This window comes from Rattus norvegicus, chromosome 11, assembly GCF_021556685.1.
Source record: "Rattus norvegicus strain SHRSP/BbbUtx chromosome 11, alternate assembly SHRSP_T2T, whole genome shotgun sequence".
In the NCBI taxonomy this organism is placed as follows: Eukaryota; Metazoa; Chordata; class Mammalia; order Rodentia; family Muridae; genus Rattus; species Rattus norvegicus.
Window position 1 is genome coordinate 82,495,844 of NC_141544.1, and position 22,680 is coordinate 82,518,523.

Below are 22,680 nucleotides of genomic sequence, written 5' to 3' on the forward strand. Positions count from 1 at the left end.
GGAAGGAGTAATAGCACCTAAAGGGAAGTGTAACCAGTAGTTTCTGCATTGTCCCATCCAACACAGTGTGCACTACCAGATTTTATGTGTCGGTGCAGCGTAACATGGCAGTGTTGTGGGGTTGGGGATTTAGCTCAGTGGTAGAGCGCTTGCCTAGCAAGCACAAGGCCCTGGGTTCGGTCCCCAGCTCCGAAAAAAAGAAAAGGAAAAAAAAAAACCATGGCAGTGTTGTGAATTTTACTATGCTGTACCTGAATAAAAAAGTTGACCTCAACAAAAAGCTGTTTGCTGGGGTAGTAGCTTGAGCAAGATGAGCCCAGAGGATCTGAAAAGCTACAAGTAACACAGTATCAGAAACTAATTTTATACTATAAAATGTTTTCCTATTAAGGTGAGCTAAACATAATTATATACCTATATACTTATTCTTCCAAGGCATCCTGAGCCTTTGGTCTCCCATATGTTTTAGAATTTGTCCCATTGTTTCACAGAGGCATCATAGAATTGATGAGGATTGGAAGGTATCTGTAGATCAGTTTGGGGAATGGTGATTCTTTACAATTTTGAGTAACTTCATAAACATTAATGTCTCTTTCCACCTAGGGCTTTAATGTCTTTCAGTACATTTTCCCCTTTTAGACCTGTTAGCCCCCAGTTCCCAAGCCATGTGTAGAGTCTAGGGCACCCCACTGAGTTCATAGGCACCATGGAGTCTTTTAAGGTTTTAAACAGTAAACAAAGTCTACTGGCCTTAGCAGGCTTCTAGTTCCAGGAAGACTCACTTGGCCATGGGCTTGTAGCGTGGTGTCCAGCTCAGTGAGGTGCCTGTTGAGCTGGACTGATTGCAGTCAGTGTGAAGGAAAGGAGTCAGGTGGGTAAACTGGGGGCTCGGAAACCTGCAGTGTGCATTGAAGGATGCTCCCCTTTCCCCTGACTCACGTGTAGTACTTTTAAATAAGTACTACTTTTTAAAGACATGAATGGCAAATTGTTTCAACCAGTTCAATAAAGAAATGACATGGTTAAAAACTTTTCTTTTGGTGTTGGGGTATCATGCAATAATTAAAATGAGATAAGAGAAATACAGTGAATTGAGAATGTGTCATAGGAACTTTCTACTTTGAATGTTATTATAAATGACAGTTTCATCCAAGCTCGTCTCAGCCAGGTGGTAGTGGTGCACACCAGGGAGCGGAGACAGGCGAATCTCTGAATTGGAGGCCAGCCTGGTCAACAAAGTGAGTTCCAGGACAGCCAGAGCTACAGAGAAACCCTATCTTGGGGGAAAAAAATCAATCAATCAATGATAGCCTTTAACCTTTTCTTGAATTTTATAGGCAACTATTCGTGATAAATAACACTTGGAGACAAAAGAGTTTTGTAATAGAAATTTATTTAGATGATGTGATGGTTAACATTGGTTGTGACCCTGACAGGATTTATAATAACCATGGAAACAAAACTCTGTGTATCTGTGAGAGGGGTATCTGGACTAAGTGTGTTGTGGGAAGAACCAACTCTGGACATAACCATCCCATGGGCTAGTATCCTAGACTGAATAAAAAAGGAGAAAGAAGCTGAGAACTAGGGTTTTGGCTCTGCCTCCTGAATGTGGCTTCAGTGTGGCCAGCAGCCTCATTTCCTGCCACCACACCTTCCCTACCACAATGGGCTGTACACTCAAACTGTGAGCCAAAATAAACGTTTCTTCTGTAAGCTCTTTTTATTAGGTATTTTATTACAGCAACAAGGAAAGTAGCTGGTGAAACTTCAAAATACTTTGCACATCTGCCATTCCCCACCCTGCTTTTGTGAAAGAACAGACAATTCATAGTGTTGATCAGTTTGCTGGTGACTAAAGGAAAGGTTCACTTTGTTTTCAAGATACAACTTGAATGAATGGGAGCAGTTTGCTTAATGTGGCTATCATTGTTCATCTGAAAAACATTTTCAGGTTTTGTTGTCTGTGTAATACCTTGCTATGTACTTCTAGATAATTCAAAAAAGATATGCCAGACATGGTGGTACACATGTGATCCCAGCAATCTGTAGCTGAGGCAGGCAGGTGGAAGGTTCAGGTCCACCTGGACTATGTTGGTTGGGAGCCTTTCCATCCTCCCTCTGTAAACCTATAAAGTTAGTGTCTTCCCCCTCAGGAGAGGAAATAAGATACATCATATTAGGTAATATAGTGGCATTGTCCTAATTTAGTCTGTTTGTTTAATATGCAGTACAGAAAGTTCCCGTTGTAGTTGTCATTGAATATATGAAGACAAGATGAAAGTTAGCAGTCACTGTTCAGTCAGCTTTGTTCAGCCGTTCACATTTCATTCTCTGCCCTCCACATGGCAGCTCACAGTGGTCTGTCCGTAACTCCAGATCCAGGAGATTGGATGCCCCCGACCTCCATCAGCACCAGGCATATATGGGGTACTCATACATTTACATGCAGGCAAACATTTATACACAGAAAATAAACCTTAAAAAGTAGCTGTGGTCAAGCACACCTGTAATCCCAGCACTTGGAAAATGGAAGCAGGAAGACTGAAGTTTAAAGTTGCCAGACTTGGTGGCTATGCCTAATCCCAACACTTGACTTTGAGAGCTAAAGGGTGAGACTCTGTCTAAACAGTTGAATATCATACTCCATAAATAACAAGTTTCAAGTCAGCCTGATACACCAGACCCTGTTGCCAGTGTATGTATGTATCCATGAGTATTAGTTGATAAGAGTTTAAAGCTCATTTTCCTGAAGAGGTTTTATACTGGCTTGTTCTGTTTTTGACTCTTCAGAATGGATGTGGTGGTTCATTTCCGCATCCTCAGTGTTCAGGAGAATCACAAGTTGAAGGCCAACCTTCACTACACAGCAATCAAAGGATGGTGGAGGTAGTTAAGGTTTTTTTCCTTCTTTTATGCCAGAGAGGTTTATTTTTAATTTGTCCCTGTAGACTGTAGCTTTTTAGATCCTCTTTATGTAAAAGGGACTTATAGTATAGCTTTCAGACTTAGGCAAAGTCTGGCATTGTTGCCTATCTCCTTCTGTCTCCCATCAAAGTAGAAGCGTGGTAGGTCTAGTCAAACATCATTGAGAATTAGTAGGCTTGGCCCACTCACTATTTAGAGTGTCTATTTTCAGTTTGTTTTTGGATTCACTGAAATCTTGTTTCATTTACTAGCTTTGTGTACTAAAATTTTAAAGCTTTTGCTTTTCTATTTATTTAATGTGTGTGTGTGTGTGTGTGTGTGTGTGTGTGTGTGTGTAAGTCAGAGGACAGTTTGTAGGTAGATGTAGGCATTCTCTGCACCATGTAGTTTCTGGAGATAGAAAGAACCAAGTTGTCAGGCTTGGCAGAAAGTATCTTTGCCCATTGAGCCATCTCCCTGGCCCCATGGCATAAATCTTTTAATCGGTCCCATGGACTTGTGTTAATCTGAATTGGGTGCAGTCTCCTTACAAGTCCTCCCTGCGTTTCTGCACCTCTCTGCATCGTGCCCTTGCTTTGGCGCTTTGCCATCTTGGCCTGACGTTCTGACTGGCATACTCACCAGGTGAACGCATCACTTCCTTCCCAGTGTGGAGCCTCTGTCTCAGTGTGTGGCGGCACCTGCAGGTAGTTTGGGCTTGTTTCGTCTATATTTATGTATGCTCACAGAGGTTCCTAAGGTTTGGGATGCAATGGTGTCAGCTCATGAAGAGATTATTAGAGTTCTGGTCAATGTTATTATATTAATAAGCTCCTGGAAACACATTTAAAACTTAAGTAATATTTTGAATCATGAACCATGTTTTCTGGTAATGTGTTTTTCACTTCTGTGCCACAGTTGATCCCAGTAGATAATAATAAATTCATTTCCACCAGTGAGACTGACTGATTCCAGATACCACCTCTTTATTTCTGTCGTATGTAGCTACCTCTGGTCTTCTTCAATACACAGTTGAGGAATTGTTTGTGTTTGAGGCTCACCACAGTTAAACAATGGGCCTGTTAAAGAGTACAGTGTGTTTTGGGCACACTTTTTGTTTTGCCTACTTGATTGTTACTGAAAAGTGTCAAAAAGTGAACAGATTGTAGAGAGGCGCTATTTACTTGCCTTTTTTTTTTTTAATGTAGCATTTTTGAGTAGTGGTAAAACAGAATATAGGATAAATTATCATGTTATTGTGAAGTTTGTTTGACTTGTTTTGGTCTGGGGACAGGGTCTTGTGTATCTCAGGCTGCGTTCAACTCTCTATGCATCCAAGGATGACTTTGAACTCCTTGCCTCCAACCTCTCTGTGGTATGATGTGTGCATCCCTTTGTCTGGTTTTGTACAGTACTGGGGATTGAAGCCAGAGTTTTGCACACTAAAGCACTCTCTACCAATTAAGCTACATCTCCAATCCTGTGAATTGTTCTTGCGTCTGTTATACTTGTCTAAAATACAAGATTAAAGAATTTCAGCCAAACCTTACTAGGGACTTTACAGGCACTTAATACTGTCTATAGAAGAAGCATTGCCCAAAAGCTGCTTTGTGGGAAAGAAACGAAGGCCATAAATCAGCTGTGAGGGGCAAGCACAAATCTTTTCAAAGGTAATCCTGTTACTATGTCATGCTTTATCTGTGTCTAGTGAACTGCTGTGTGAGAAAATGACCACTATATTCAGGAAGGATAGGCTTCATTGGGGACTAGAGTGTGGTCAACATGAGTCAGTCAGCAGTCCTGCCTAAGATAGGCACAGTCCTTGCCCTTCAGGCTGAGTGTAGTTGGGGAGGGAAGTGACATAGGTCATTGACTATTTGTCACAGTTATAATTCAGTGCCAGAAGTTATCCAGCACACTGGATTAGTATAGAGAAAAGCATAAGGAATGTTGGTTTTCTAACATACAGACTTTTACGTCAGAACTGATGTAAGGTAGAGATCTTCTACTGCTGTACTCTACAGTTTTTGTAAGCTTAGGGTTTGGTACTAGTACGAGATCTGTGTGCAGGTTTTAGGTAAGTCTTACTTCTTGATACTCGGCTCTCCAGTGTGGCAGATAGTATATGTCAGAGTAACGTGCCAGAGTAGGTAGTGCGTGTGACGTGATCTCTAGAAGAAAGGAAAGCTGCACGGTTCAGAGGGAGGAATAATGTCTATCTCTCCCAGTTGTTCTCAGATCATAGCTACTTTTCCCCAAGTCCTAGAATTTGAGCTAACTTGAAAAAAATAAAGATTATTTTAAATTTTGTCTGGATATAGTTACTTTCATTTTTGTTGTAGATAAAAGTTTTCTCATAAAACATCAAGATCCAGTTACCATTCGGTACCTTGCTTACTGAGGAGTTGTTTGGTTTCTAACATATGTACTTGAATTTGTGTACTGTAGGGATCTTCTACTGCTGTACTCCACAGTTTTTATAAGACAGACTAGAGCTCAGCTGGTCAGGGTAGCCACCTCCAAGCCTGATGACCTGAGTCTGATCCTCAGGACCCACACAGAAAAAGGAGCAAATTCACTGTCTCAGGTTGTTTTCTGACCTACACACACTCCTTCATGTTCATCCTGGATGGATGGATGGGTGGATGGATGGGCGGGTGGGTGGATGGATGATTTGGTAGGTAGAACACACAAAGCTGGTGTCAGGCCTTGAGTTTGGATCCCCAGTATCCATAGTAGCACATTCCTGGTGTTCCTGTAACAAGATGGGAGACAGAAACAGGAAAATACCTCAGAGACTCATGAGCCAGAGAGCCTGGCATGCACAGCAATAAATGACTCTGGCTCAAAACCTGGTGGAAAGCAAAGGGCTCATACATGAAGTTGTCCTCTGACCTCCGTATGTGTGCATACACACTCTCAAGATTAAGTAACAAAGACAAGGCTTAGACTTGGAGATAGCTTAGCAGTTAGGGGACAAAGTTCAGTTATTGGCACCTTCATCAGGTGAGTCACAACCTCTAGTAACTCCAGTTCCAGTGGATTAGATGTCCTCTTTTGGCTACCTCAGGCACCCCCACACAGGCAGAATATACTCACACAAGCACACACACAATTTTTTAAAAATATAAAAGACAAAATATATATCTATACATGTATGCAAGTGGAGTTAAAATGTCCACCAAGTTAGCTATGAGAAAGATGTTATCTGTCTATCTGAGCAGGGTATTAAAGGTAAGAGTCTTGGCATTACAGTCACACTGATGCTCGGGCTTGCTATACATTTAACTTTATCACTGTACTCATACCAGTCAGGTTTCATATTTCATATTTTCAGAGACTGATCTTGTATGCACAGCACATTCCGTAAATTTTAGTCCTAGTACACTGTTGTATTTGAGTCTTTGATTCCCTACAATGCCCTGTGCTCCCTCTTCCTTGACTTTCCCATTAGATCCTTTTGTCCCATTAGATACTCCTGGGTCAGATAGCTCCGGTTTTCTTGATCCTCTTGTTGGATGCCTATGGTTCATGCCATGGTGTAGTTCCTTTGACTAGTGTTGCAGTGAGCACTGGCCTTCTAATGTCTCCGTGACACGTTGGCTTGGAGTCTGTTGGCAGAGCCATCAATGATACAGCCAGGGCTTACAGAAGTTCTTGTTTTGGGTTTTTGGTGAACTCCACCACTGCTTTCATAACAGATGAACTAGTTTACACTCCCACCAGCAATGCTTGAGTCCTCTTTGGACTCTTTAATAGCATTTATTGTTACTTGTTCCCTTAGTGACTGCCATTCTGATTACCGTTAAGCTGGAATCTCAGCCTAGCTTTGATTTGCATTTCCCCAATGGTTTATTGAGATTGGGCATTCGTCATATTGCTGTCTGTGTTCAGATTTGTTTTGTGTCCATGTGTCTGAATGCCACAGTGCTGGAGGATAAGGTTGGAATTGAGTTCTCCTGCTGTCACCTTATAGGAGTCTATCAAGTGTGGTCAGGCCTGGGTGTGAGCAACTCTGCCTACTGAGCGCCACCCCCCACCCCCACCCCGCTGGTCCTTACTTTGTGAGGCCTGTCTGTTACTTTCATTAGCCCATTGATTGATTGTGCTGCTTGATTTGGGTTTTGTTGTTGTTGTTATTTAGGGTTTTTGTTTATTTTTTACTTCTTTGTATATTCTGTCAAGAATGTCCAGCCTGCAGTTCATGGGCCACATGGGTAGAAAGAAACCCAAAACAAAATATTAAACTTAGTTCAAGTATTTGAGGTTTTTGTCTTTGTATGTGTGTGATTTAGTTGTTTTGTTTGTAGGTGACCCTGAGCTTCAGTAGCAGAAGGCTTGAATACACTCGTGTGACACTGAACCTCACCAAGTGTTTTCCCTTATTATCTGGGCTGTCTCTCACTTGATTAACTATTTCCTTTATTGTGAAGAAGCTCTAATTTCATGATGTCCCGTTTGTCGTTTGTTGACCTTATTTCCTGAGTGAGAGGAGTTCATTCAGAACAGTGTTAAGTGTTTGCCCTAGTTTTTCCTTTAGCAGTTTCAGAATTTAAGGGCCCTGTTCAGCACTTCCTTGCACATGCCAGCATCTTAAATCATTTTCCCTCTAGCAGTTTCAGAATTTCAATCTTATAGTAAGATCTTTGATCCATTTCAGGTTGATTTTTGTGAGATATAAGAATCTAATTCTTCTGTATATGGACATTCAGTTTTCCTAGCACCATTTGTTGAAGAGGCTATCTTTTCTCCAATGTAGTATTCTTAGCATCTTTGTCAAACATGAGGTTTTTGTAGTTGCAGGGTTTCATATCTGAGTCTTCTGTTCAGCTGCTCTGGATGTCTGGTTTTGTGCTGTCATTATTACCCTGGCTTCATAGTGTCAGTTGGAGTCAAGTATGGTGTTACCTCCAGAATTCTTAATTCTGATAAGGATTGCTTTGACTCCCTGGGTCTTTTGTGCTTCCTTGTTAACTTTAAGATTCTTTTTCCTATTTCTGTTAGGAGTGGCATTGAAATTTTGATGGTTGCCTTGAATGAGCAGATCGCTTTGGTAAGGTGGCCATTTTATAACACTAATTGTACTAATCCAAGTGTGGCAGGTTTTTTCCATCTTCTGGTGTTCAATTTCTTTGATGTTTTAAAGGTTTCATTTTAGAGGTCTGTTACTTCTTTGGTTGGATTAATTTCTGTTTTATATCTGTTTTTCTTAAGATTCCATATTATGTGATGTGCCATTCCTGTAATCCTAGAATTTATGAGGCAGGAGGAGCCCTACAAGTTTAGGTCTGATTACTTAAAAACAAATGGGCTGGAGAGATGGCTTGATTTCTAGTAGCCACATGGCAGTTCATAGCTGTCTACAACACAGGCAAAACATAGCACATACAATAAAATTAAATCATAAAAAATACAAATGGTTCTATTTTGCTTCTCTAATGCTGTGTTGAAACACTGATATTACGTGGAAATTTTAAAATAAACAAAAATTAAAATACTGACTGAAACCAGTCTGAGGAAGGATATGTTAATTTGGTTTACAGATTGCAGTCTGTTACCAGGCAGAGCTAAGGCGAGAGCTTGAGGCAGAAACCAGGAGGAATACTGCTTATTAGCTTGTTCTTCCCCATGCCTTGCACAGCTTGCTTTCTTATATGGCCCAGGACCCACCCAGGGGCAGCACTGCCAGCAGTGGGCTGGGCCCTCCCACATTAGTCTTTAGCCAAGACACCAGCCACAGGTTTATCCACAGGCCAGTCTGATGAGGCAGTTCCTCAGCTAAGGGTTCTTCCTCCCTGGTGATTTAGTTTGTATCTTGGTGAGGAAAATGAGGCAGTACACAAACGTTTCTTTTGTATTCTGGAATCATCTCAGAATCGCTAGGTAAATTGCTTGTAATGAGTTAGTGTGAACATGCTCTTCAAACATTTCTGTGGCTATTTAGTGAGGATTGATTGGTTTTATGAAATTTGTTTTATCTTTTATTAAAAATTTTGCAAATGTCACTAACTGGATTATATTTTTCTAATTCGCAGCTGTGATGGTGCTGTCTTTCAGCTTGTAATTAATTGGTGCTTTGGGGATTGTCTCTTTCAGGCCGTTTCCTAATTCTGAATCATGTCTGATAACGGGGAGCTAGAGGACAAGCCCCCAGCACCTCCAGTGCGGATGAGCAGCACCATTTTTAGCACTGGAGGAAAGGATCCTTTATCAGCCAATCACAGTTTGAAGCCTTTGCCTTCTGTTCCAGAGGAAAAAAAACCGAGGAACAAAATCATCTCCATATTCTCAAGCACAGAAAAAGGTAAACAGCTGCTGCAACTTGAGAAGCCTCACACTGGCTTATGATTCCTTGCCCATCTTGATATCTTCATGTGAATTACAAATATAAGAAACATGGGGGCTGCCGACATGGCAGGAGTCCAGAGCACTGGCTGCTCTGGCAGAGGGCGACCTGGGATGACTCCCAGCACCCACAGGACACTTTACCAGTCTGTAACTCCAACTCCAGGGGATCCAACACTCTTTTCCGGCCTCTATAGGCTCCACCTACATCAGGAATGCACCTGGTGCATACATACATGCAGGCGTACACCCATACATGTAAAGTAAAAATAAATAAATCCGAAAAAAGAATGGAAACACTTGATGCTGGTCATAGGCACTATTAAACAGAATCTCCGTGGGCTTGGTGGCACACCTCTCACTTAGAACTTGGAAGGCTGGACTGGAGAGACGGCTCAGTGGTTAAGAACACTGACTGCTCTTCCAGAGGTCCTGAGTTCAAATCCCAGCAACCACGTGGTGGCTCACAGCCATCTGTAATGATCTGATGCCCTCTTCCGGTGTGTGTGAAGACTGCTACAGTGTACTTATATAGAATAAATAAATCTTTAAAAAACAAAAACAAACAAAAAAAAAGAACTTGGAAGATTGAGACAGGAGAATCACTTGAGCACAAGAATTCAAAGCCAGCTAAGAGGTATTTAGAGAGACCCTGTCTCTAAAAACAACAAACAAATAAACTCATTCATTCATTCATTCATTCATAGTCTTACCATCTAGCCAAGCTGTTGCTCCTCCTGGCTGCAGGCATGTGCTGCCATACCTAGCAAGATCACCTTATTAACGGTGACTGATTGTTTAATGTGCTTGCTGCAGATGGTGAATTTCTGCACTTTGTTCTCTGAAATATTTTTACAGCTTCCTAACATTACATTAATGAGATTTTTGATTTCCCTGGTCTATTCTGAGTAGCTTTAACAAAGTATCTAAGTCTAGGTACTTTATGTAGGTATGGTGGTACACACCTTTAATCCCATCACTCAGCAGGCAGGGGCACGGGCACGGGCACGGGCAGGTTGATCTTCACTAGTTGGAGACCAGCTTGATTTACATATTAAGCTCCAGGTCATCCAAGGCTCTATAAGTAAAACCCTGTCTCAACTCTTACTCCACTTCCCCAAAAGAGGTTTGTCTGTGCCTCTGGTGGCTAGAAACTATAAACAGCATAGCCCAGGTGCCTGATAAAGACAGGGTCACAGCATGGTGAAGATTCAGAAGAGGATCCTGTGAGACTATTCAAATCCAGGAGCGGGCTTTTGTGGGATTGTGCTCACTCAGAAGTCATTGTGCTATGGGCAGTAATATTAATCCATTCTGAAGGTGGTCGTGACCCAGGTACTTCTGTGAGGTCCTTCCCCTTAGAGTTGCAGGCCCCTCTCTATATGTTTATTGTTGTTGTTTGGGTTTTTTGTTTTGTCTTTAGACAGTCTCCTGTAGCTGAGACTGACATCAGTCTCTGTATGTAGCTATGACAGGTCTTGTGACTGCTGGTCTTCCTGCTTCCACCTCTGAAAGAACGTGAATGATTTCAGGCATGTAGAACTGCACCCCCTTTTTCTATACTGCTGACTGGAAGTCAGGCCTCCAGGAGATAAACTTTTAGAGAAAAGTCATAGCTAAACTATAGCAGTGATATTGAGGGTACCTACTCATTAGTCTTATTAGTCTCAGTGTTACCTTGATCATAATCAAGATGGGAACACCTGCCCACTGTGGGCGGTGTTTTCCCTGGTTAGAATCCTGGACTGTCTAAGTGGGAAAAGGGAGCTGAGTGAAAGGCAGAAGCATTCTTCTTTCTTGGTTCCTGATTGCAGGTACAATGTCAGTGAAAGACAATGAAACTAAAACATTGCTGATATAAGAATGGCACTTTGAATGAAGCCCCAACATCCACATAATGAAAGAGAACCAACTGTCCTCTTACTTAAACACACACAAGGGGGGGTGGGGGGGAGGCAATATGGGACAGTGGTGGGTAAAGTGCTTGTGCTGGAAGCCTGAAGGTCTGAGTTCTGACCGCAGCACTTACATAAAAAGCCAAGTGTTCCTGTAAGCCCAGCATTGGGAGGGTGTGGTCAGACACATTCCAAGGGTGCACTGGCCAGCCAGTCAGTAAGAACACTGTCTGACACTGTCTCAGAAAATAAGGTAGAGAGGGTGATACAGAAGGACATCGTAGACCTCTGAACTCCAAGGTACACTCATGCATACACCACACACACACACACACACACACAAATGACTGCATAGGGGCTGTAGTCTTCTGAAATATGTAGTTGGTTGTGATTAGAAATTAAGAGTTTTTCTAATTTTTCAGTGGTAATGTAACATTTGGTCCTATGTCCTATCATAGTCAGAAGGAATTGATGCAGCCTTAACATGTCTTCTTTTAAGAACTGGCAGAGGCAGAGACAAGCAGTTCTGTGAGTTCAAGATCAGCTGGTTTATAGAGTGAATTCCAGGATAGCCCATGGATATGCAGAAAAACCCTGTCTCAAAAACAAACAAAAGTAGTGGCAAGGGTTGGGGATTTAGCTCAGTGGTAGAGCGCTTGCCTAGGAAGCACAAGGCCCTGGGTTCGGTCCCCAGCTCTGAAAAAAAGAACCAAAAAAAAAAAAAAAGTAGTGACGAACACCTTTAGTCCCACAGTCCCAACACTGAGAGGAAGAGGCAGGGAGGCCTCTGACTTTCAGGCTAGCCAGCCAAGGCTGTGGAGTGAGACCTGTCTCCCCAAAGAAGAAAAAAGTCGTTCAGATCTGAGTGTTGGTTTGGTTGGTTGGTTTTGCTTGTTGAGTTCCTCATATATTCTGGATACTGATCCCTTGTTGACTAGTTTGCATATTTTCTCTCATTCAGGAGGTTGCTTTTTTTATGCTGTTGACTCTTTTATGTTAGAAAGGCTTGTCAGTTTGGCACAGTCCCATGGAATTACACTTTTTATAACAATTCAGACGGGATCCTTTTTGGTTTCCTATTAATGTTTTCATACTGTGTGAGTCACCAGGAATAAAATGATAGGCAGAGCAGACGGTCCCCACCATTATGACACTAGCCCAAAAGCTAGTGGAGCTGGGGCTGTAGCTCCTGGGTTACAGAGTGCCCAGCATGTTGTGAGGCCCGAGGTTCATTTCAGCAGGGTGGGGAAAATGTTGAAGCTTGTAATTGTGAGCTATGAAAAGTGGCACAGCGCTATGGGGAAGGCTTCCTACAGAAATGAAAACAGCTTGACAGTGAAGAGTAAGGATGCAGCAGCATTCCAAGTGTATTCTGTGCCTAGAGAGGAGCTGTTAATGGCCAGGCAACAGGGTCATGTGCACCCATGGGACTTACTACACGCTAACGTAATTTAACAACAGGGCACCTGATAATTACAGGTAAGTGTGATATTCACACAGAACTGCACACAGCAGAGAAGGTGGGGAAAGATCTGGTCACAAAGGGCCTAGTATTCTGTGGTATGGAGTTGAGATTTTTTTGTTTCCTGGGGAACCATTGCAGACTTTAAATCAGGACAAGAGCTGGCCACATTTCTATTTGAGGTACTGGCAGTAGCTATACAGAAACAACATTTTATTGGAGGTCTAAGACTGACTGCCTTGGAAACTGTCAGGCGTTTGCAGGAGCCCTTAGCCGTTTAGTGGTTTTGACAATGAGAACAGGAATGAGCCTTCATCGTGGCTCAGTCAGAGAGCTGAGCTGGTGGAGCGGTCTACTGAGCCAGCTTTACACTCTATAGTCTAGAGTGTGTGCATACTAATATCTGATAGCTTACAAAGGTGGTGTGTGAACATCTTTCTTGTCCAGAAACCCAGTATTAATGTTAATACTAGTTTATACTTTAATCTACTTCCCTGAGAATAAATACCCTTGTGTGTGATAGAACAAGTTTAATTTCTCTCACTTGAAGCTATTGCAAATCACAAGAAGAGCCTTCTGTTTAAACAAACAAATATTTTCTTTCTTCCTCTTTTCTGTTCTGGAATTCACAACGGTATTCCACCTCATTCTGCCAAGAGCTGGGATCCCAGGCATAAGACACCAGACTCAGCTTCAGATGAGGCTGTTAACTGTGACTTGAGCTAGGTGAAATGTAGAAAAAGGAGTGGCATCAAGATACCATGTCAGTATGTGCCTTGGGATTTTATTCCTTCCCACTGCTGCTGTTTTGTTTTGTTTTGGGTTTTTTTGTTTTTTTTTTTTTTTTTTGGTTCTTTTTTTTTCGGAGCTGGGGACCCAACTCAGGGCCTTGCGCTTCCTAGGCAAGCGCTCTACCACTGAGCTAAATCCCCAGCCCCTGCTGCTGTTTTGTAATTTACTAGGTTTCAGAAATGATTCGAGAAGTTTCCATGGTCCATTATTTTCCATCAAGTCATCTGTTACCTGTAGATAACTTATTACGTGTGGCATGCAAAAGTGGGAAATGGACTTATGTTTTTAAACATGACTGTTTTTCTTCTCTAAAGCTAGGGTGTCTCGCATAATTTTATTTTAATTGCAGATGCCCCTCTTCTTCCTCCCCTTCTTTTCCTGCTCCTCCCCCCTCTTCCTCCTCCTCCTCCTTCTTCTTTTTGGTCAGAGGTAATGGTGCACATCTTTAATCCCTGCACTCAGGAGGCAAAGGCAGGTAGATCTCTGAGTTTAAGGCCAGCCTGCTCTGCAGAGCATTCCACAGCAGTCAGGGATATACAGAGAAACTGTATCTCAAAAAAAAAAAAAAAAATAGGCTAAGAGTGGAGACATATCTTTAATCCTAGCACTCAGGAAGCAGAGACAGGAAGATGTCTGTGAGTTCTCAAACTCTCGCCAGGGCAAAATATGACGGGAGATCCTGGCTCCAAACAGACAAACAAACAAAAACATTTACATGAACTGAATCACAGTGCTTGTGGAGAAGTCAAAGGACACCTTGTGAGAGTTGTTTTTTTTTTCCTTCCACCATGCGTGTCCAGGAGATGAATCTCAAGTTGGCGGCTTGGCAGCCAGCATCTTTACCCGCGGAGACACCTTGCTCACCCGCCATTTTCATTGAGTGGACGAATATGTCTTGTCCATCTCTGGGCTGCTTAGTCATGCTCATGTCTTCCTGTAATATTTTCCTCTATATCTCTAACATTTATGAGGTGTTCTGTCCACACCAGCTGGCCTTCCTTATAATCTGGTCACTGGAAATATGGTGATTTTTCTAGAACTCAGATAGTCACCCTATGAAGCAGCTGCCTGGAATGTTAGGTCAGCAGGGGACAGTTGTAGTTGATGTAGCTTGAAGTGGATGCCCATGTTGGACTAGGTATCCATGATCAAGGTCACATAAAAAATGGCATCTTTCCCAATAACACACATTGGGGAATAGTGAGGAACTTCCCAGGATGACAGGGGAAACTCCTCTGGAGAGGATTTAAAAAGATGGATTTAAAAAGGTTTTTCTTAATGCACAAGGTTTTGTTTCTCTGTCATTTCTACAAAAACGATATGCAAATTAAACTGCTAGTTTGTAGCCAGCAAATACTTTTTGTTTGCATTATGAGTTAGAAGTACAAGGACATAAAGAAAACTAGAAGTCCTAACCTCAGATTACTCAAGTCAGTCTGGTGGAAAATGAAAGGTTGCATACGGTAGATGTAATTGTGTGTTTTAGTAAAGACAACAGAATTTTATGCAAGCTTAATAATTGCCATCCCTCCGCTCCTTTCCGCAATCGATGTGACTTGCCTTCCTGCCGAATCTCTTGTTGATGAATATGTGTACCTGGAGGATCTAGAAGAAGTACGGACATTTTTCAGAAATGTGTCATTACTAGTCAAAAACTGGTATTGTTTCCTGTGAGTGTAATTAGTAGTGTCTTTGTGAGCAAAGAGAAGCATGTGCTGGCATGTTTACCTTCATATGTACAGACTTATCAAATAGCAGTGCAGTAGAATCTTAGTTAAACATGACATGTGGACCACGTTTTTTTTTTTTTTTCCTCCTGGAGCTGAGGACCGAACCCAGGGCCTTGCGCTTGCTAGGCAAGCGCTCTACCACTGAGCTAAATCCCCAACCCCGTGGACCACATTTTTAATTGTTCAAATTCTGTTTAAAAAACACTTTGCTCTCCCCCTTGGGATGACCAAATCTGAAAAGTTGAAGCATCAGAATAAAAAGTAAAGATTTGATCCAAGTCATCACACAAAACTTCTTTTGTCTGCCTTGCTTTCAGAGTACTTTCTGCTTGACCTGGCCCTCAGACCAGACACTGGAAGGTTTCTTTGGATAAACAGAATGTTCTGGAGAAAGTACTTCTGACACACTGAATCCTATCCTGATCTTTGATCTAGTTTGTCTCCCACTTAATTGTGTAATGTTTTTCTGTAAAAGTGGACAGCAGATAGTCACCAGACATCACGGAGACAGAAGAGCCCAGAGCAGCAGGGAGTACCAGATGACACATTCCTGTGAGGCCAGCTTGGACTACTAAGTGAAAAGGCTACATTGCCCTATCTCCAAAAATCTGTAATTTTGTTAAATAGAAACTTAAGGGCTGGAGAGATGGCTCAGGCGGTTAAGAGCACTGACTGCTCTTCCAGAGGTCCTGAGTTCAATTCCCAGTAACCACATGGTGGCTCACAACCACCTGTAATGGAGATCTGATGCCCTCTTCTGGTGTGTCTGACGACAGCTACAGTATACTGACATACATGAAATAAATCTTTAAAAAAAAAAAAAAAAAGAAACTTAAAAGAAGCATTCCATTTAAGCAGAAAACCAGTAAGTCAAATATCTCAGCCAACGCACACATATACACAACCTATTCTTTGAGGACAGAAGACAAATTCACGAAAACTGTTGTCAGAAGAAAATAATGATCAAGTGAGAAATAATTCTTGGGGAATGAGTATTTAAAATTAACAGAACAGGTGGCTGGAGAGCTGTCTCAGTGGTTAAGAGCACTGACTGCTTTTCCAATGGTCTTAAGTTCAATTCCCAGCAACCACATGGTGGCTCACAACCATCTGTAATGGGATCTGATACCTATCTCTTCTGGTGTGTCTGAAGACAGCTACAGCATGCTCATAGACATAAAGTAAATCTTTAAAAAAAAAAAAAATCAGCAGAGCAAGCCAGGCAGTGGTAGCGCATGCCTTTAATCCCCAGCACTTGGGAAGCAGAGGCCGGCAGATCTCTAAGTTCCAGGACAGCTAGGACTGCACAGAGAAATCATGTCTTGAAAAAACAAAAATTGGGGTTGGGGATTTAGCTCAGTGGTAGAGCGCTTGCCTAGGAAGCGCAAGGCCCTGGGTTCGGTCCCCAGCTCCGAAAAAAAAAAAGAACCAAAAAAAAAAAAAAAAGGATAAGAAAAAACAAAAATTAACAGAACAAATGTGTAGCAGTTGGAGGCTGAAAGAAGAATCAAGAAAATTCTCCCACGGTTTTCTTTTTCAAAGGTAACTGAATGGGAAATGTGAAAGATAATAGTTGGAAATAATGAACAAATTAAATAGAATAAGGGAAATAAAGAAATAATATGAAAAAAAGACGCAGGAGTTGGCGAGGTGGCTTGGATTTAAGAACAGTTATTGCTGGGTTTGGTTCCTAATGCTCTTAGGATGGCTCACAGCCATCTGACACTCCAGTTCCAGGAATCTGATGCTTCTTCTGACCTCCGTGGATACTGTGTAAAGGTGGTGCCCTTATATACATACGGTCCATATACATACTAGGAAACAATTTTTTTTTTTTTTTTTTTTTTTAAGAAACTGGAGGATGGAGAGATGAGTCAGCAGTTAGGAGCACTGAGCACTTGCTGTTGTTACAGAGGATCCAGGTTTGGTTCCTAGCGCTCACATCACATAGATGACAGCTACCTGGAGCTTCAGTTCTGGGGCAGCTAATGGCTTCTTTTGGCCTTTGAGGGTACCTGCACATAAATAGTGCGCATGTACTCAAGCAGACACATGCACATAAAAGTCATAAAAAACTGAAAAGACATTATTATTTGATGAAGGGTTAGAGTAGAATGAGGAGTGATTGCTAATTGAGAAAAGGTTTCTTGTTTGTTTGTTTGTTTGTTTGTTTAAAAATTTATTTATTATATATAAGTACACTGTCTTCAAACACACCAGAAGAGGGCGTCAGATCTCATTACAGATGGTTGTGAACCACCATGTGGTTGCTGGGATTTGAACTCAGGACCTCTGGAAGAACAGTCAGTGCTCTTAACAACTGAGCCATCTCTCCAGCCCGAGAAAAGGTTTCTTTAGGGGTTGATAAAATATACTAGTTATATGGTGATAATGATTGTGACATTATGAATATATTAAACCTCATTGGATCATACATACAACTCAAACAAGTAAATACAGCATAGATGGGAAAGAATAATAAAACTAGATTCAGCCAATTGCAAAAAAATGATCAATAAAGCAGCCGAAACTGTAGCCTATAGGAACTCTACTTTTTTTTTATATTTTGTTTTGTTCGAGATGAGGTTTCACTGTGTAGCCTTGGTTGTTCTGGAATTTGCCCTGTAGACCAGGCTGGCCTTGAACTCATAGAGATCTGCCTACCTCTGCCTCTGCCTCCCGAGTGCTAGGATTAAAAGCATGTGCCACTACCACCTGTTTATGTGAAGTAGTAGTAGTTGTTGTTGTTGTTGTTGTTGTTGTTGTTGTTGTTGTTGTTGTTTTAAATTGCATGTCAGGTTATAATGAAAGGTTTGCTGGAATTGGGAGTGAAAGCCAGGGCGGAGCATCTGGTTAGCCCATACAAGCCCAGGTTCAGTCTTCACTAAGGCACAATGGAATGTTATATACAAGTATGTACTGATAAATTCAAGTTATGGAAAGTGAATTTTTTTCTTAAACGATATAGATTTCCAAAGTTTACTTTTACAAAAATGATTAAAGACTGTGTATGTCCTAGAAGAATTGAGTTTATAGCTAAAACCCTTTCTACAAAGAAAATTATTAAGGGGCTGGAGAGATGGCTCAGCGGTTAAGAGCACCCGACTGCTCTTCCAGAGGTCACGAGTTCAATTCCCAGCAACCACATGGTGGCTCACAACCATCTGTAAAGAGTTCTGATGCCCTCTTCTGGTGTATCTGAAGACAGCTACAGTGTACTTATATATAATAAATAAATAAATCTTTAAAAAAAAAAAAAAAAGAAAATTATTAAAACCTACCTATCTTCATTAGTGAATCAATAAAATGTTTATGGATGAAATAAAACAATTCTATATAATTTCCATAAAATAGAATATGAGATGTTTCTGACACATTTAGTGACTTCAGTTTACCCAGACCAAAACATTACAAGAGAGCTATATTTTTCTCTTGAAGTTGGCGAAGTTTTAACAGTGGTACTCCAACAATGTGTGAGAAGAGCGATAGACCAGGGCCAGATAGAGCTTGTTTCATGACTGCAAGGACGATTAAGGTGGTGTAACTTAGGATAAGCAGTGTGGTTGTACAAGTAGAAAAGACACTGAACATAACTCAACATTCATTTCTGACATGTGCTGAGCAAACTTGAAATCAAAGGAAATGTAATAAATTTGATAAAGGGCATGTTAGAAACATTGACTGTTTATTAAACTAAAAAAAACTGACTATTTTCATTTCCTGTTTCAGTAAAAACACAAAAATACTTACTAAGGCCTTTACTTAACCATGGTCTGGGGACTAGCCAATTCAGTAAGGTGCGATGAATGAAAGAGTAAGAAAGCTCCAAATTAGGAAGGATATGGCCACCTCTCTTTGGTTCACTATAGCATATTACTTATAGAAAACTCTGTGAGGCCTACACAGATTTTAAAGTAAGTAAGAGAGTGTTCAAAGGTCAGGCCTAAAGAATGAAGTTTATTTTGTGTTCTCTGGTGGGGCTGATCCCAGTGCTCCAGTCATGCTAAGCAAGCAAGCTACCTCTGAGTTACACTCCAACCCACAAACTGTAGCGTCAAAAATAAGTATTCCTTTACAGAAATATGAAAGTAATGGCAGGGTCAGTATTCTGTCTCCCAATAACTAGCAAACATTGCTGAGAGAAATTAAACTCCTAATTTATAAAGATTTGTTATTGGCCATGGATCAGAAAGCAAAATGTGTATAAATTCTAAGTTGATTTATAGGTTAATGCAGTTCCCGTCACAGCCTGAGAAGGCTTTTTGTAGAAATGTAAAGCATTGTTAATTTCATATAGAAATGTAGAGGACCTGAAATCATCCTAGCAGATTTGAAAACAGTAAAAAAAAAAAAAAAAAAAAAAAGGCCTTAGACTGTTCTTTTGATGTTTGTTATAAGGATGACAGTAATCAAGGTACACGGGGTTGGCATAATGATAGAGAGATGACTTTAAGAGAGCAGAGCATCCAGAAATAGATTCATGGTTTTAAGAGCTACAGATTAGAGGAGGAGGACTGGAGAGGAGAAGGAATTGATGTGTTTAAATGTGCAAAAAATGTTACTGATGTTGCAGTAATTTTTTTTACAGTGCAACTATAGGAGAGTTGGGTAATTTAAAGATGTAATATTTACAGACTGTAATAAAAAGGAAAGTATAAGCCAGGTATGGTGACTCATGCATTCAATCTTAATATTCTTAGGCTATACAGGAGAATTGCCATGAATTTGAGGCCAGTGTGGGCTGGAAAATGAGGCCCTGTCTCAGAAAAGCAAGTTGGAAGAAGAGGAAGGGAATGAAGGAAGAAATCAGCTTTCACAAGTGGCGTTTGTAAATTGTGTCATTGGAGGCCCCCTCCGTCAGGGCGCGAGATGTGTGTACCTGTGTCCTATCATAATTTTATTCATAATTGGTTTCAGGAAAATACAAACACAGTAACAAATGCCATAATTAGCTTTGTTTAAAGAGATAATTTTCTCCCTCATCCCTCAGGAAGTAAAAAGAAAGAAAAAGAACGGCCAGAGATTTCTCCGCCGTCTGATTTTGAGCATACCATCCATGTTGGCTTTGATGCTGTTACGGGAGAGTTCACTGTAAGTTACCAATTGAAGTTTGTTTATTAAAGCAGTGCTGAAAGGTTGGGGAATCGCTCTGTGGACAGAAGCACTCACTAGCTGGGCAGTAGCAGCCTTTAATCCAGGACTGGGGAGGCAGAGGCAGGTGGATCTCTAACTTCAGGACCAGTTTGGTCTACATGGTTTCAGGACAGTCAAAGCTGCATGGAGAAACCCAGTCTCCAAAACGCGAGAGAGAGAAAGACCTACTATGCAAGTATGAGGACCTGAGTTCAAATCTCCAGCTTGCACATAACCATAATTGTAGTGCTCCTACTATGTAGTGGGGGACAAGAGAGACTGCATGCTCATGGAGTTGTGTGGTTATGGTGACGCAGTAAGAGCAAGCGACCTTTCTCAAGGAGGAAGACAACCATGCCTGAGATGATCCACTGGCTTCTGAAAATGTGCACACAGTCAAAATAAGAAACCAAAAAAGGAACTCCAGCATTTTGTTCAATGTTAGGCTTAAAATTAACTTTTCTCTCTGGTTTTTTGAGACTGGATTTTTATGTAGCCCAGGCTGGCCTCCCACAAACTTTATTTTGTAGTTAAGGCTGGTCTTGAATTTAGTCCTCCTGTCTCTGCTGTCCATGTGCCAAGGTGATAACTATGGGGTCACATGACTGGTATTGAACTTTTCTATCCCATATGATGATCCTTTCTTTATTTGTTGTTGTTGTTTGTTTAAAACAAAGTTCACTATGTCCCAGTAAAACCTGGAATTCTAAATTCTCCTGCTTTTAGGTGTCAGAGTGTGGGGTTATACACTGACTACATAGAATTAGTTATCAATTCTTACTGGTCATAAAAATATTAGTGTGACTCAGAAAATTAGAGCATTTGTTGCTCTTGCAGAGGATCTGGGTTCCGTGTCCAGCACCCACATGTGGCTCACAATGGTCCACAATTCTAGTTCCGGTGTATCTGACACCTGTTTCTGACCTCTGAGGGCATGAAACATATAGGTGGACATACGTACATGCAGGCAGAATAGTCAGTCACATACAGAGCATAGCCTTCAAAGGGATTAGTAATTGGATGACCCTTTTCTCCAGAGAGCCAAGCCTATCAATTATAGTTATGAAAAACAGGTACAGAGTGTGATGGTTTGTATAGGCTTGGCCCAGGAAGTGGCACTATTAGAAGGTATGGCCCTGTGGAGTAGGTGTGCCATTGGGTGTGGGCTTTAAGACCCTCATTGTAGCTGCTTGGAAGTCAGTGTGTTCCGCTAGCAGCCCTCAGATGAAGACGTAGAACTCTCAGCTCCCCCTGCTCCATACCTGTCTGGACACTGCCATGTTCCCACCTTGATGATAATGGACTGAACCTCTGAACCTGTAAGCCAGCCCCAATTAAATGTTGTCCTTATAAGAGCTGCATTGGTCATGGTGTCTGTTCACAGCAGTAAAACCATGACTAAGACACAGAGAAATGAACTTTTAGGGATAGGATGATGGCTCAGTTGGCAAAATGCTTATCTTGCAAGTATGAAAAGATCTGAATTCAGATCTTTCCTTAAAACTCATAAAAAGCCAAATGCTGGGGCTGGGGATTTAGCTCAGTGGTAGAGCGCTTACCTAGGAAGCGCAAGGCCCTGGGTTCGGTCCCCAGCTCCGAAAAAAGGAACCAAAAAAAAAAAAAAAAAAAAAAAAGCCAAATGCTGTTGCGTGATTCCACGCTCCCAACCTATTTGGTAGCATTTTAGGCCAGTAGAAGATCCTATCTCAAACAAAATTTGGAAGGTACTGGAGGACCACACTAGAGCCTGTCAGTTGACCACATAGTCCTTTTAAAAAAACCTAGACTTTTTGCCAGACATGGTGGCATACACTTTTAATCCCAGCATTTGAGGTAGGTTGATCTCTGAATTTGAGGCCAGCATGGTCTACAGAGTAAGTGAATCCCAGGACGGCTGAGGTTACACAGAGAAACCCTGTCTCAAAAAACAGAATAAAACCACTGTACATTTTAATCCCAATACTAAGGCAACTGTGGGCAACTAAGGCAACTGGAATTTAAAATATTTTGAGTTCCAGGCCAGGCTGGGCTATATAGTTAAAACTCTGTGTCAAAAATAAGTGAGTAGGGCTGTAGAGGGCTCAGGTTCGGAGCACTGGCTGTTCTTGCAGGAGACCTGGTTCAGCTCCCAGCACCCACACAGCAGCTCAGAGCCTTCCGTAACACGACTGCCTGGGTGTTGTCGTTGGCCTGTGAAATGTTTTTCATTAGAGCATTAAACCGTAACTGATTTGTGGATTTCTTTTGGTTAGGGCATGCCAGAGCAGTGGGCACGGCTGTTGCAGACCTCCAACATTACCAAACTGGAGCAGAAGAAGAACCCGCAGGCTGTGCTGGATGTCTTGAAGTTCTACGACTCCAACACTGTGAAGCAGAAGTACCTGAGCTTCACTCCTCCTGGTAAGACCCAGACCGT

General features: G+C 41.6%; 1 protein-coding gene across 3 annotated transcripts in view; it reads left to right on the top strand.

Annotated features, from left to right (window-relative positions):
- Positions 1–22,680, top strand: part of Pak2 (p21 (RAC1) activated kinase 2) — a 61,272-nt gene that overhangs the window by 13,254 nt on the left and 25,338 nt on the right. For all 3 annotated transcript variants that reach the window (NM_001393703.1, XM_087575985.1, NM_053306.4), the window contains 3 exon segments: positions 9,004–9,211; positions 20,122–20,222; positions 22,517–22,664. In NM_001393703.1, the coding sequence (NP_001380632.1) occupies positions 9,025–9,211; positions 20,122–20,222; positions 22,517–22,664 (436 nt within the window). In that variant the 5' untranslated portion in view covers positions 9,004–9,024.